The sequence below is a fragment of the Mustela putorius genome, unplaced genomic scaffold (assembly GCF_011764305.1).
Source record: "Mustela putorius furo isolate JIRA1106 unplaced genomic scaffold, ASM1176430v1.1 tig00000281_pilon_pilon_pilon, whole genome shotgun sequence".
NCBI lineage: Eukaryota > Metazoa > Chordata > Mammalia > Carnivora > Mustelidae > Mustela > Mustela putorius.
Window position 1 is genome coordinate 1,289,474 of NW_025421343.1, and position 16,435 is coordinate 1,305,908.

Genomic DNA, 16,435 nt, shown 5'->3' on the forward strand with positions numbered 1-16,435 from the left:
GATGACTGGTACCTTCAGGGATTCCCCAAGCATGGGGAATAAATTAAAGGGGCCCTAAAGGGGTACACATTAAGGACAATCTTGCCTGGAAAACAACCCATGCACTTGATCCTCTGAATTCCCTGAGCCAACACTGTCAGCTCCCTTTTCAGAAGTGAGCACACTTTACCTTGCATCATACCCATCTGGATACATGCTTCATCTGTCCTTTTTTTTTTTTCTTTTTTAAGATTTTATTTTATTTATTTGACAGAGAGAGAGATATCACAAGCAGGCAGAGAGGCAGGTGGCGGTGGAGGGGGCAAGAAGCAGGCTCCGTGATCGATCCCAAGGACCCTGAGATCATGACCTGAACCAAAGGCAGAGGCTTAACCCACTGAGCCACCCAGGCACCCCTCAACTGTCCTTTTAAACCAGGAGTCCTACAGACCCTTTTCTGACCCATCTCTCTACCCTCACAGCCCTGGAAGAACCACTTGCACATATGAGGCCTGATGTGGGTCTGCAGAGCTTTCATGATGAATGAATGCTTATTCTAGACACTGTGAAATCACCTACAGAAAGTGCTCACAATTTTGAAGTGATTATGAGAAAGAAATTTAAGGTTTTCAACTCTCGAGTTCCAAGAGTATCAGTTAGGTTTTCACTTCCCACAGTGCTTTATCTGACTCTCCCAGTTACTGCAACTGCCTTACTATAACCGGTAAGACCACCGATGGTGATGGTGTTGGTCCCTGTCCACACAGGGAAGCTACAGTGAGACACCTGAACAGAGAAATGGGGAATTAAACGCGCTCTCTGAGTTAAACCCTAAGAGTGTACACAGGGCTGGGGGCAGACAGACATAATGATTAACTGAAAGAGGAACTAAGTCCTTGTCCAGTAGGACTGGAGTTTAATCTGATAGTGTCACTGCACACCCATGTCAGTCCTGGAAGGATGGCACAGTCCTGAGGACACAATTCACACAACACAAAATTCTAAAATATCTTGAATCCTTTGCTTAGATTTCTCAAGCACCAAGAAGAATAGAGAGTCTCTCCAGCAGCACTTTTAATCTTTTTAAAATTTTTATTAATTTTTTAAATTAACATGTAATGTATTATTTGTCTCAGAGGTACAAGACTGTGACTCATCAGTCTTACACATTCACAGCACTGACTCCAGCTGTACTTTTTCATCTCCCTTTTCCTCTCCGATTCACTACACTCACATACACAGTTACCACAGACCTTTACTCCCAAGTCTCAATCTCTTCACTGCCCAAAACTCTTCTGCCCCAGCCAGCTCTGCCTTAGTCCTACCTCAGGCCCCCCTCCTTTCCCCTCACTCTTTCCCGGACAGCGTCAACTTTTAAAGTTTTTATTTTTTATTTTTTAAAGATTTTTATTTATTTGACAGACAGACCACAAGTAGGCAGAGAGGCAGGCAGAGAGAGAGGAGGAAGCAGGCTCCCTGCGGAGCAGAGAGCCCGATGCGAGGCTCGATCCCAGGACTCTGGGATCATGACCTGAGCCGAAGGCAGAGGCTTTAACCACTGAGCCACCCAGGCGCCCCCGGACAGCGTCAACTTTATCATGCAAATTAAACATCATTCAGTTTGTCTTTCCTTTCTTCTACCCTGCCCACCTCTCTTTCCAAGCCCTGGCTCTCTTCCCCCACCTTCCACTCCAGAAGCTAGGAGAACAGGCTTAATTAGGCAGTCAGTCATGGCTTTCCCCCTCAGTAGGGTCCAACAGGGCAAGGGAAGAAGCTATGTGTACAGAGCAGAGTCTTCTTCAACTGTCAAGGAAGCAGAGACACTGAGAACAATCAGATAGATGGCAATGTCTTCAGCTGCCATCCCCTAAAGAAAGCCTGTGTCCAGAGGAAGGAGCCCCAGACTGGCATGAAGGCATTAGGAGGGTCACAGAGCAGCAGTGGGATACTGGATTAAACAGTGGGCCAGCTGGGCAAGAGCTCAGAGCACTAATCATCAAGCTGCACGGAAACATCCTTGCACAAGTTAACACTGGTTTATGCAGAAATAGAGTGTCAGTTAACCGCTTGTTCACAGAAGCAGCTCTCACTCGCTGAGGTTTCTCTACCAGACTCCTCGCATTAATGGTGAGATTGAAGCTGGTTCTGCTCCCGCTGATTAGACAGAAAACTTCTGACAGCTCCTTGATCGTGCTGACCTACAATTTTCAAGTATTTTTGCAAAATGCCCCCACTAGGCTTCCTGATAATGCATAACAGTTCCCTGAGGTCAGTCAGAACACTCAGCTGAAACTTCTAAACAAATAAGACAAGACAGAGTGCTACATACAGAGATAAGTTATTTAGATTATATAACGTCTAGAACTCTTCAAATGCCTTACAAGCTGCCTTGTTCAGAAAGTCGTAGTAAGACTCTTTACTTTAGACCTGTAAATACTTATTTCTCCCCACTCTTGCTTAAAAAAAAATTGTTTTTTTTAATGAAATACTTAAATAAGTACCTGGCATCTGTGTGGCTCAGTCCACTAAATGTCTGCCTTTGGCTCAGGTCATGATCCCAGTGTCCTAGGACCAAAGCCCCAGCCTGGTCCTGCTGACCAGGTTCCATGCTCAGCAGGAGTCTGCTTCTCCCTCTGCCCCTCCCCCTGCTTGTGCTCTCTTTCTCTCTCAAATAAATAAATAAAACATGTAAAAAAATACTTAAATAATATCAGGAGGAAGGCAGAATCATTTAGTCCACCTAGTTTCTAATAACGGCACAATTCAGGAGAGAAAGACCATCCCTATTATAAAAAGGATACTTCCGGCTTGATATTATTTTGAAACATTTAATTCATCCGAGCTATGCTCTGTTTCCATCTCCCTAAGAATTCTTCTGCAATTCAGCTTCTCACATCCATGTGAGGCCAAAAGAGAACAAGTTCTAGCAAACATACCATAGATAACCTCCAATCTTCACTACCATTCTTTAGAGTGGAAATTGTTATCCCCATTTTACAAAAAAGGAAACTGAGACCCAGAGCAATTTAAGTTTCTCAGAATCATTCAGCTAATAAGTGGTTGAGCTGAATGAACACTAGCCCTGGGTTCATCTGATTCCAAACTCCAGTGTACCAAGAGGCATGCAATTGTTTCCATAGCTTGTTTATTTAAAAAGAAAATCAAATACTACTTGAGAGACCTATTTATAAATGAAAACAAAAATCTGGTGATAGATGACCAGAAATGTTTTAAATAATTACAAATACTATGAGAAATTCCAATTGAGGATGGTGTCTACCTAGTTCTCCATTACTCAGTCTCCCCCAACTTTTCACTAAAACCCCATGTTGACTCACACACTAAATCAGATCATAATTCATAAATACTCCAGAAACAAAGACTGATAATTTGACTTGAGCCAGAACAACAGAGGAATATTTACTCATCACAAGACCTATGTTATTGAAAGGAGAGGCACAAAGAGTGACTGACACAGGCATCTGTCTTTGTCATTTGGAGGAGAGAAAGCTCATCAGATAGAAGGTGACACCTTATTCTTCCCCCACTGCCTGCCTACTGGCTCTGTACTCTCCAGAAACTTTAGCAACCTTCCCACTCTGATATGGAGCTTTCCCTTGAGTGTCAGGGCCATTTCACACATATCATCACCATGAGCACATCTTATGCTACATCTGTATCAGGACTGCAGTGTTAGGCAAGCAACATGGCTGGAGACAGACACAGATTCCAATATTAAGTTAAAACTAGAGATTTGAAGACACAGATAAGAAGAGACTGTAATAGGATATGTGTGGGAGTCAGACAAAATCTACCTCTAGGCTACTTATAAAAAGATATATGTATGTCATTCAACATGATTAATAATCATTAGCCATCCAGGAAAAAAATAAATGTTACAAACAATGGATTACAACATTTTTATCAAAGATAACAAAATTCAAGATAAAGCAAAGATCATTTTATATATGAAGAGAGTAGTTTCCACAATGAAAATATCATATTGAATGATTGATGTTATGCATCAAATAACATAGTATGGACTATATGTATGTATTTTGATACATATGTATATACATACATATTAGTTATACATACATATATACATGTTATATATACATATACCTGTATATATCAACAGCTGAGAATTGGTGAGAAAACAACAGGATCCAAATGATAATGGATGACACTAATATACTTCTCAGTTCATAACAAATTAAAGAGGTTAGAAAAGTGGGGCGGAGGGTACAAAAGCCTGAATAAGTTGATTAGACTTAAATGTATCTCTCGATATTCACATTCTCACAATACAAACTCAGGAGTCAATAGGTTTGGGTGACAAGATGTATACTGAACATTAATACTGTAAAAGCAATTTCACTGTAAGCATCAAGTGCAGGGCAAAATGACTGTTAAAGAAAACAGTCCAGCAAAACATTTCTTCCTTCTAGGAGAAGCATCAGTAAGCCTGAGTGAGATAGTGGGGGTTTTATGGTTTCTTTCGGGGGGTTTTGTGTGTGTTTTGGGTCTGGGAACTTTTTTGATGGGCCTCTTAAAAAAACAAAAAGTGAGGGCTGCCTGGTTGGCTCAGTCATTTAAGCATCTGCCTTCAGCTCATGTCATGATTCCGGGGTCCTGGGATCCAGCCCCTCATCATCAGGCTCCCTGCTCAGTGGGGAGTCGTCTTCTACCTTTCCCTCTGCAGCTTACCCTGCTTGTGCTCTCGCCCCTCTCTAACAAATAAATAAAATCTTTAAAAAAAAATTAAATTCCTTCCTCCCTTGTGGTGAAGTAAGAAATATGTTACCCCCAGTTCCTGACACAGAACTCTTAATCTCTGGAGAATTAGGGGTGCTAGGAGCATCTTCTGTTCTAATATTTGGTCTTTGACCCAGGTTTCTGACACACAGCTCCTAAAACCCTTGGAATTTTCTGAGTGATAGGGATGATAGGCACATCTTACACGGAGTTTTGTTTTGTTTTTTTTTTAAAGATTTTATTTATTTATTTGACAGAGAGCGATCACAAATAGGCAGAGAGAGAGAGAGAGAGGGAGAGGAGGAAGCAGTCTCCCTGCTGAGCAGAGAGCCTGATGTGGGACTCGATCCCAGGACCCTGAGATCATTACCTGAGCCGAAGGCAGAGGCTTAACCCACTGAGCTACCCAGGTGCCCCTTACACAGAGTTCTTAAATCCCTTGGAATTTTCTGGATTATAGGAGCATCCTTTGTTCTAATGAAGTGACTCTTGGTGGGCTTCAGGATGGGGGTTAGTCACCAGAAAGACCAAGGTATGATCAGAAGCCTAGAACTTTCAGTCCTATCTCCCATCTTCCAGCACAGGGAGAGGAGCTGGAAACTGAGCTAATAATTGATCATGCCTATGTGATCAAGCTACATAAAAATCCCTAAAATACAGGATTTGAAGAGCTTCAATGTTGGTGAATGAATCCCCATGCTAGGAGGGTAGCCTCTCCCAACTCCACAAGGACAGAAGCTCCTGTGCTTGAGACCCTTCCAGACCTCACTCTACGTACCTCTTCATCTGACCATCTGTATCCTGTATCATATCTTTCATTATATAATAAACCAGTGGATATAAGAAATTCCCTAAATTCTGTGAGCTGTTCTAGCAAATAATTAAACCCGAAGAGGGGTAGGGGATCTTCTGATTTATAGCCAATCAGTAAGAAGTGTGCAGAGGCCTAGGCTTGCAATTAGCATCTGAAATGGCTGTAGTCTTGTGGGACTGAGCACTTAACCTGTTGTATCTGTTGCTAACTCCAGGTAGGTATTGTCAGAATTGAACTGAATTATTCTGTATTAAGGAATTGGTCAGTATTTAAAAAAAAACAAAAAACAAAACAAAACAAAACAAAAAAACTACACATTTCATGTCAGAAATGAGGGTAAAGGAAACAACTTCCTTTTACTTATCAGCCTTGCTGTGGAAGAAAATGGGAAAACAAAGGGATAAATTGTCTTGTAGAAAGAGTAACAAATATATCAGAAGGTGGGGGGCACCTGCTGACTCCGTTGGTTAAGTGTCTGCCTTCGGCTCAGGTCCTGATACGGGGGTCCTGGGATTGAGCCCCACGTTGGGCTCCCAGCTCAGCAGGGAGTCTGCTTCTCCCTCTGCCCCTTCCCCCTGCTTGTGCATGCTCTCTTTCTCTCTCTCTCTACTAAATGAATAAAGTCTTAAAAAAAAAAATCAAAGTGGTGCACCAGTACCATATGGGGAAAGATGGGAAATGCAAAAACAGGTGCACTGGGACAAGAACATGGCAAAGAACAGGGGCCTACAGAAAGAAACAGACAATGACAAACCCCCTCTGATGGAGAATGGCCAATAAATTTTAAAAATCACTGATGCTGAATTGAATTTAAAAGTTGTTTCCAGCCCTATACTATAAATAAAAAACTTCTGTGTGCCTAATCCTTTGGTTAGAAGTCTGATCTGCAGAAGAGCCTTGTGTTAGTGGTGCTCTGGGAGAAGAACAGAGAAAGGACAATGTTTAATGGGGGCAAATGTATTAACAAAGAGGGCAGCTCTTCTGGGAGGCAAGCTGTCAAGTATGACAGACACTCCTGTTCACCAGTATCTGTTTCCTCTCTACTTCCAGAGATAGAAGAGGATAATTTCCCACCCGCTTCCAGCTCACCACTGCCGATGTCTTCTTGGGATCAATGATCCCAGGTAGACATGCAGCAAGAACAAGAAAGTAAATCTCTGTTGTGTTCAGCCACTGAGGTCACAGAAGGGCTTGATACCACAGCATAACAGGTCTGTCATAACAAACAGTCTGACTAAGGTCATGGTCAGAACCACAAATAATATAGACTATGAGGTGGACCAAGAAATGCAAGTTCTTCCACCCAAAATGTCTTGCAGAATCTGTGAAAAGCATGGACCTTCCCACAGTTTGTGGAATAGAGGTTTGAGCCATTTTGATTACATATTAAAAGAAAGGTAAATTATATGTAAAAAATGGGCTGGAGATCTTGGAGACATTTGGATTACACATTGATGGAACATTTATAAAAATTTATTATGGGGGCGCCTGGGTGGTTCAGTGGTTTAAAGCCGCTGCCTTCGGCTCAGGTCATGATCCCAGGGTCCTAGGATCAAGCCCCACATTGGGCTCTCTACTCAGCAGGGTGCCTGCTTCCCTTCCTCTCTCTCTGCCTGCCTCTCTGCCTACAACACTTGTGATCTCTATCTGTCAAATAAATAAATAAAATCTTTAAAAAAATTTATTATGAATCGGGATACAAAACCATCTCCAAGAAATCCTAAGAATTGAGAAAGACATATTCTCTGACCACAAAACATTAAAATTAGGTAATACCTTTTTTAAAGATTTTATTTATTTATTTGACAGAAAAGATTACAAGTAGGTGGAGAGGCAGGCAGAGAGAGAGGAGGAAACAGGCTCCCTGTGGAGCAGAGAGCCCAATGTGGGGCTTGATCCCAGGACTCTGGGATCATGACCTGAGCCAAAGGCAGAGGCTTTAAACCACTAAGCCATCCAGGTACCCAGTAATACATTTTTAACCACAAACAAATTCACTTAAAGATCTTAAAACTCTCCCCTAAACAACATTTATTTGTTCACAAAGGAAATCAACCTGCAATTGCATATTAAAAGAAAATGACAAAAAGAACACTATATATCAATAGCTGGTGACTGAAGCCAGAGCCGCATTTAGAAAGAAACTTATAGCCTTTAATATTTTTATTAACAAGAATGAAAATAAAATATCTAAGCATTCAATTTTAAAAGTTAGAGAGACTGGGGCTCCTGGGTGGCTCAGTCAGTTAATTGTCTGGTGTCTTTGACTCAGGTCATGACCCCAGGGTTCTGGGATCGAGCCTAGTATTAGGCTCCCTGCTCAGCAAGGAGTCTGTTTCTGACCTCTGTCCCCTCCCTCTGCTCATGCACTCATTCTCTCTCTCTCTCACTTTCTCTTTCTCAAATAAATAAAATCTTTTTAAAAAAAGTTAGAAAGAGTAAGTTTAAGGAAAGAAGAAGCAAATTAGGATAATAAAAGTTAATGAAACAATTAACTAATCCAAGACCTGGTTATAAATAAATAAGACATATTCTTAGCAACTCAATAAAGAAATAGCTAATACACAAAATTGGGAATGCGATTGGGAACATATCAGTTTACAGAGAGGAAAGAAAAAATCTATGAGGACAGGTGCAAAGCCAGCCCAGCCAATGGGGCTAGGGGAGATACTGAGAAAAGGGAGGAATATGTGATATTACTCAGCAATGAACTTGTTTTGGAAAATGGCTGCCTGTTTGTGCTCAGTGTTAGCATTTAATTTGGCAACTTCCAGGAAGAGCCATATTTTCAACAAGCTCTATGCATAATGAGCCCATAAGAAGCACAGTTCTCAACACAGAGAACAACCCAATTCTGTTCTTTTGTTGGGAGGAAAGGAACAGATAACGTCTTTATGACTGGGTCATGGTGCATCATTGAAATCCATACTTCCCCGGATCCAGACGGTTGCCTCAGCTTCATACTGGTTCACAAAGTACCACTAGTTATTGGAGAGGGGGGAGGGAGCCACAGTCCTTCAGGGGAACAACTTGCCCCCAAGATGCGGTACAAGAGATCAGTGTTAAACTTCTGTAGATGGTAAGGATCAAGGCCTTCCCTCTCCTTTCAGGGTGAGGTCAAGCCCCTCCTCCAGCTTGAGCCCTTTCTTAAAACCTGACTGGTAAGGGTGAGCCCTAATGTAGACTATGGACTTTGGGGGATAATGTGTCCCTGTCGGTTCCAATCTCGTAGGAAATGCTGATAATGGGGGAGGCTAAACACATGCGGGGTCAGGGAGTATGCAGAAAACCTCTGTACCTTCAGCTCAGTTTAGTTGTGAACCTAAAAATGTTCTAAAAAAAAAAAAACCTCCATTACAAAAACCTATTATTTGCAGCTCTGACTAGGCAACCACCCCTTATTGCCCTCTTTGGCATTTACTAGCTTTCTCTCTCTCTTTTCCTTTTCTCTTCCCCTTCTCTCACTTCAGACCAGTCTGGTCACCCTAGAGTCAGGATGCCAGGATCATAATCTCAGCTCCTTCACCACTTGCGAACCCAGCTGTGGACTTGTAGGCAAATCAATTATCCCATTTTGACATCTCTCCAATCAGCAATAAAATGAGGATGCTGGTCTGTATTATAAATTTTCAAGCTATCCTGAGAATGTTCAATTTCTAAAGAAAGGCATAGGCATTCTATAAGCATTTGATTCCATCTGTTCTATTTGAAATACTATAATATGCCATACCTTTAATATCCCTAATATGTCTGGGAGTACCAATACTTTATGCTAATTCTTCTTTTCCATAACTTGTTTTCCTTCTGCAGATTGGAGAACTGCCTTAAACATATCCTAAGACAGGAAAGTTCCGTTTCTGAGCTGGTGATTTTTTTTTTTTTTTTTTTGAGTGAGCAAAGCCTTTTCGTGTCTGCGCATATAAAAATGTACCATCAAGTACATCACCACACAATATGTGCCCTGGGCCCAATAAGACACCATGAGCAGCTCAACCCCACTTGTGCTTGGAGGCAGCTCCTGATAGGGCAAAACTAAGTTCTGGGTGTTCCTATCTATCTTTAATTTATACACACTGTTTCATTTAGGGAAAGTGAAATAGTTAAACTGTTAAAAGGAGAAATGGATTGCTGGTTGAAGAGAGAATTTTATTTTATTTTTTAAAGATTTAATTTATTTATTTGACCAACAGAGAGAGAGAGCTCACAAGCAAGGGGAGCGGGAAAGGGAGAAGCATCCCTCCCACTGAGCAGAGAGCCTGATGTGGGGCCTGATCCCAAGACCTTGGGATCATGACCTGAGCCGAAGGCAGATACTTAACCGACTGAGGCACCCAGGCTTCCTAGAGAGAGAATCTTAAAAGAAAATACGATGGTGCCATTTCCAAAGTGATCAAGTTCAAGGTGAAACATCAAGACAGACTCAACTAGTACCTACTGACCCTTTAACTCTTTTTGGCTACAGAACAGCAGTGAATGAAATAGGAGGAAGACCATAAAAACTCAAAGATAAGAAAATGCAGTAGCTAATATCTGTCTTTGGAGCTCACCTTTCAGGACAACAAGATCCATTCAAGTTCTTGCTGTGCTTTGTAGCAAACTCTGATAAAATAACCTTAGGGTCTCTGCCATACAACATATATCTAGTGAGCCTAAAAATGAAGTTCTTGGCTACACTTACTATAAAACAAACATCTTAATGTGTTTTTAAGTTATGTAATATTTAAGTTTGACCATGCATGTTTAACATTGTCCATGAGGGAAAACCCCAGGCTCTCTTGTAAAAGCTTATTAAATCTTGGGACGCCTGGGTGGCTCAGTTGGTTGGACGACTGCCTTTGGCTCAGGTCATGATCCTGGAGTCCTGGGATCGAGTCCCGCATCAGGCTCCCAGCTCCATGGGGAGTCTGCTTCACTCTCTGACCTTCTCCTCACTCATGCTCTCTCTCACTCTCTCTCAAATAAATAAATAAAATCTTAAAAAAAAAAAGCTTATTAAATCTTATGCTATGGACCTTGTTACATATGTGTTAAGTGAAAAGCCTACTTTAAAAATATAACACTGCTGTCAGCACAGTCTCCCCAAGAATCCAAGACTATGCATTTAATGATTTAAGTGGGTCAAAATTATCACCACAAAGTCACATCTGTGATGAATTAGGTTCCAAAGTGCATTAAAAGGGACAAAATTGGTTAAAGTCAAAATTATCCTTGAGCATCTCAATGGTAATAGAGCATGGTTTTCTACGGATGGTCCCACACAGTAATGTGCATGTAATATTACATTGTAACGTCTGACTCAAAAGAATACATACAAAATAAAATCTGGTCATATTTTTTACTGTTTTTTCTGGGAGTTGGAATACTATGAGATAAATGTGAGCATATGGAACTTCTGCTCTACAGGAAATGTTCAGTTTCTTTGACAGAAAAATGTCGGAACTTGTGGTTCTCTTTCTGCTGCTTTTTGGATATTACAATCACTCAGGTAATTTAAGGAAGAATACATGCTTTGACACACTTAACCTTAATACAAGAAGAGAAGAAAATATTTTATAAAATCTCAAATACATTTGTTAAATTTGGAAAGGTTTGTCAGGTTTATTTTTAAATAAACCTGGTTTCTGAACTCTTGTCATTTGCATTGACATGGATGGAACTAGAGAGCATTATGCTAAGTGAAATAAGTCAATCAGAGAAAGACAACTACCCCATGATTTCACTCATGTGTGGAATTTAAGAAACAAAACAAAGGAGGACTGAAGAAGAGAGGGAAAAATAAAACAAGACATAATCAGAGAGGGAAACAAACCGTTAGAGACTCTTAACCACAGGAAACAAACTGAGGGCTGCTGAAGGGGACAGGAATGAGGGGATGGGATAACTGGGTGATGCGCATTAAGGAGGACATGTGATACAGTGAGCCCTGGGTATTACATACAACTGATGAGTCACTGAACTCTACCCCTGAAACTAATAATATGCTCTATGTTAATTAATTGAATTTAAATTTTAAAAAATAAGATAAAAATAAAACCCCCCTTTTTTAAAGATTTAATTTATTTATTTGACAGACAAAGATCACAAGTAGACAGAGAGGCAGGCGGAGAGAGACGAGGAAGTAGGCTCCCTGCTGAGCAGAGAGCCCGATGCGGGACTTGATCCCAGGACCCTGAGATCATGACCTGAGCTGAAGGCAGCGGCTTAACCCACCGAGCCACCCAAGTGCCCATAAAACCCGGTTTTAAGATTTAATTATTTATTTGAGAGAGAGAGAGCTCAAGAGAGAATATGAGTGGGAAGGACAGAGAGAGGGGAAGAGACAATTTCAAGCAGACTCCGCAATGCTCAGTGCAGAGGCTTACACGGGATTCGATCTCCCAACCCTGAGGTCACAACCTGAGCCAAAACCAAGAGCTTGATGCATAACTGACTGCACTACCCAGGCACCCCTTAATTAAACTTGGTTTTAAAAACCCAGGGGGAGAGATATCCCAAAAGCATGGTTGTAGCTTATTTAAAGCTATCCTTGTGCACAAGCTATTAAGAAGGAGGCAACGGCTTTCAAGTCAAGGTTTTAATGTGACAAGCAAATTAAGACATTGTCTTTAAACACTCTCATCGAGAATTCTTTGTAATATTTTGGAGACCAAATCCCAGAATATTAGCTTTTCATTACAATTTTTATTGCTTATTTCAAGGCAAGGTGCTGGTATATATATATATTTTATTTTATTTTATTTATTTATTTATTTATTTTAAAGATTTTATTTATTTATTTGCCAGAGAGATCACAAACAGGCAGAGAGGCAGGCAGAGAGAGAGGAGGAAGCAGGCTCCCTGCTGAGCAGAGAGCTCGATGCCGGGCTCGATCCCAGGACCCTGGGATCATGACCCCAGCCGAAGGCAGCGGCCCAACCCACTGAGCCACCCAGGTGCCCCTATATATATATTTTAAATGCAAGAAATTATTCTGGGTTTATTTCTCTGACAAGAATCTTACTAGCTACCTCTAAAACATAACAAGAATACCCTAGTTTGCATATCCTGTTGATATTTTTAATAAATCAAATGAACCTAATTTGGCAATTTAGGGTCACAATATTATCTGTTCACACATCATTCAGTATTGAAAAATGAAAGCACTTGAACTGAACATTCCAAAGAACACGTATTTGACTATTTTTATTTTTTTTTTATTTTTTAAAGAGATTTTATTTATTTATCAGAGAGAGAGAGGGGGAGAGAGTGAGCACAGGCAGACAGAATGGCAGGCAGAGGCAGAGGGAGAAGCAGGCTCCCTGCTGAGCAAGGAGCCCGATGTGGGACTCGATCCCAGGACGCTGGGATCATGACCTGAGCCGAAGGCAGCTGCTTAACCAACTGAGCCACCCAGGCGTCCCGTATTTGACTATTTTTAAACTGAGTAAATATCTGGGTAGAATAGCTAAAGAAAAACTTAATAGCATTGTTGGACAATTTGTAGTATTAAAAGCCCACTGAGAAGAATTATCTACCAAACACTAATGACTTTTTTTAAAGATTTTTAAAATTTATTTATTTGACAGACAGAGATCACAAGTAGGCAGAGAGGCAGGCAGAGAGAGGAGGAAGCAGGCTCCCTGCTGAGCAGAGAGCCCGATGCGGGGCTCGATCCCAGGACCCTGAGATCATGACCTGAATCAAAGGCAGAGGCTTAAACCACTGAGCCACCCAGGCGCCCCTAAACACTAATGATTTAAATTGGCAGAGGGGCTTGTTCAATTGACTCCATCCAAACTGAACACTCGGAGAAAAGAAATGAACACTGTTGTTAGATGTTGTCAGTGATTCAGTTGAGGGAAAAAAGGATTTGGCACATGCTGTATAGAAGGTACGCTGGTAAGCAAAACCAGGAAGCATCCTAGCAAATATGAAAATTACAGTTTGATATAAGAAATTGGCATTGGCCAGTAATGCAGAAACAATTGTATGTGTACCTGTGATTACTTCTTTTTAGGAGGGACCCAACCATGACAGGAATACCTATACTTACAGCAAAGCAGGCTTGAGACAGCTTGCCAGGGGAAATTACCTCGGAGCTGATACTGTGAAGAAGAGTAAGAGAAACAATGAAGCAAGAAGAACAGTGTGAACCACAGAGCTCAGGGGCAGGGCACAAGTGGGAATGGGGAGCTAGTCAGAGGTCACTGCAGTTGTCCAGGTGGGGTGACGGCCATGATGAGGCTTGGACTCAGGGAAAGGGGAGATGAGAAAAAGTGCATGGATTTGGGAATGTTCAGAAGACGCATGAAAAAAATCAAACAGGACTTGGTAGTGACCTGGTTGTGCCCTCTGGTCCTCTTAAGTTTCGGATCAGCTAAGGGAACTGAACCTAAGCTTTCGAGGGGAGCTATTAAAGTGCCCCACCTTACCCTTGCTATAGGTTTGGGTTTTGCTTTGCTTTGTTTTGCTTCTTCTTCCCATACCTCTTTTCCAGACAGTGCCACAAAGTACAGAACCAGAGACAGCAAATGCAAGCTGTGGGGAGAAGTTCTTCTGAGTATGGAAGAGGCCTTTAGATATGACAGGGGCTGGTCTGCTCCTGAGGCACAGGCCACAGCCCTCAGCGTAGCATGGCATTTCTAATATCCCAGCACAAAGCAGGGAAGCACCATGTGCTGAGGGCCAAGTCCCCATCCTCTGCCAGACCATGGCCTCAGAACACTGCCCCCCAGGAAGAGCAGCTGCTCCGCCGACTGGGAGATTGCCTGCCCCTCCCTCTTGGAAAAGCACAGCAGATGCTTTTTATATAATGTCCAATTATTCCAAAGAATGTCATCATTTTTATGATTAATCAGTTGCACATACTCAGGGACATATGTGAGATGGACATTCAAGGACAACAAAGGACCCTGCAGAGAGGAGATAAATTGAGTCTAGCATCTGTAGCCAATAGTGAGAGAAACAAATTAACTGTATCTATTGCATAAATATCCCTCCATGCAGATTATGGCCAAAACAAGGACTAATAATCTAAATTCATTGTGAATTTAGATTATGCAAATGGTGGGGAGAAGTCGTAAGTAATAAATATCCCCTTGACAGAACACAAATAATAATGAGCCAGCAACTGCAATGATCACTTATAGAACAGCATCCAATAAATAAAGTTTTTGTGCTTAAAAGGAGTCTTTCAAGAAGGAATCAAATCAAGCTGGAGTATTCCAACTTGCTTTGTAAGGCCCAGCTCAAATGTCCGCGCTTTTGCGGCGCTTCCTCTGATCTCTTGAGCAGAATTAACAGGCCTCTCATCCGAGTCCTTACGGCACTTGTCAGCGGGTAGTGGGATTATTATCATGGGGAGTCTCTCTGGTTGTTCTCTACTATTTCAGCACCTGCATACAACTCAGCTTTCTTATTACTCTGGGGCCTTAAAGAAGATGCAAATGTGAAAAGCTCTAACAGTAGAGCTGGCAGATGCTAACATGAGGGAACAGTTCATGGGGCCAGGCACTAACCCCGTGCAATCATTCCTTTGATCCTCACAATGACTGCAGTGAAGTAGGTCCCACCAAGAGGAGTAAACCCAGCAACAGAGGTGAAAAGATGTGTCCTCAGTCACACAGCTAGTAAGTGAGGACCATCAGGTTTCTAAGTCAGGCAATCCCATTCTTCCACCTTGCACACTGCGGGGAGATGGGAAAGTGCTGGCCTGAGGGTCCAAATACCTGGGGTCAAGGTCTTATTCTGGTAGTTTACTAGCCGTGTCATCCTACGGTACTCACTGGACTCCCTGGCCTTGAGATTTCCCTGCAAGCCCAGAGTTCCAGGTCTCATCATCCTCACCTCAAGGATAGCAACTGTCCCTTGAGGGTCTCGGCCTCCCACCACTGAGTACAGCCTGTGGTTACTGGGTTAGCATCTGAACCAAATGTTTTTAGATGGATTTGCCAGGGCATCCTTTCTTTCCCGTGCCCTTACTCATCTCACAGCTTTTGGGCGACATGCTGGGAGACAGCAAAGGTTTAGCAAATAGGCTCTGCTTGCAGAGGTGGCAGCCCTCTCCTGCTTGGCATCACAGTCACCCTCAGACCTCTGCCAAAGCCCAAGACTATCAAAAAGAGGACCAAGATGTTCCTCTGGCACCAGTCAGACCCATATGTAAAAATTAAGCTCAACTGGCAGAAACCCCGAGGCACTGACAAAAGGGTGCACAAAAGATTTAAGAGCCAGATCTTGATGCCCAACCCTGGTTATGGGAGCGACAAGAAAACAGAGCACAGGCTGCCCAATGGCTTCCAGAAGTCCCCAGCCCACAGCATGAAGGAGCTTGAAGGACTGCTGGTGTGCAACAAATCTCAGTATGCGGGGTCTGCTGACAATGTCTTGACCAAGAACCATAAGACTACTGCAGAAAGAGCAGCCCCGCTGGCCCCCAAAGTCGCCAATCCCAATGCCAGGCTGCGCAGGAAAGAAAATGAATAGACAGCTTATGTGCACATCGTATTTGTGTTAATAAAACCAGACAACTACCAAAAAAAAAAAAAAAGGTTTAGCAAATGATCCCTGAAATCCAGAACTAAGACTCCAACAGTGGATTCAGACAAGGAAGCCAAGTCTTGAGATACAATCCCGAGCCTCAGGGCACGAGCTCCTCCACCATACCCCAACCCAGTCACTCAGGCAAGAGAAACTCACCCTGGCGTCTGCTACATCACCCTTCTCCTTATACCTTCTATACACATTTTCTACTCCAGGGACAGTGTCTATGGGAACCACTTACAATTTTCAGAGCGACCTTTCTGAGACATTACTCTGTGATAAATAAATCATTTCCTTTGCTCTCAGGGGGATTACAAATTCTATTTTTTTTTTTTCTGAATAGTATGTCAACTACCAAAAGAG

At 42.2% G+C, this 16,435-nt stretch overlaps 2 protein-coding genes across 2 annotated transcripts in view; one reads left to right on the top strand and one right to left on the bottom strand.

Annotated features, from left to right (window-relative positions):
- Nucleotides 1-16,435, bottom strand: part of ADD2 (adducin 2) — a 103,974-nt gene that overhangs the window by 66,672 nt on the left and 20,867 nt on the right. The window lies entirely within an intron of this gene.
- On the top strand, nucleotides 15,535-16,015 carry LOC101690314 (60S ribosomal protein L32-like). The gene is made up of 2 exons (XM_045079324.1): nucleotides 15,535-15,553; nucleotides 15,612-16,015. The coding sequence occupies exons 1-2, from the start codon at nucleotides 15,535-15,537 to the stop codon at nucleotides 16,013-16,015; spliced, it is 423 nt and encodes a 140-aa protein (XP_044935259.1).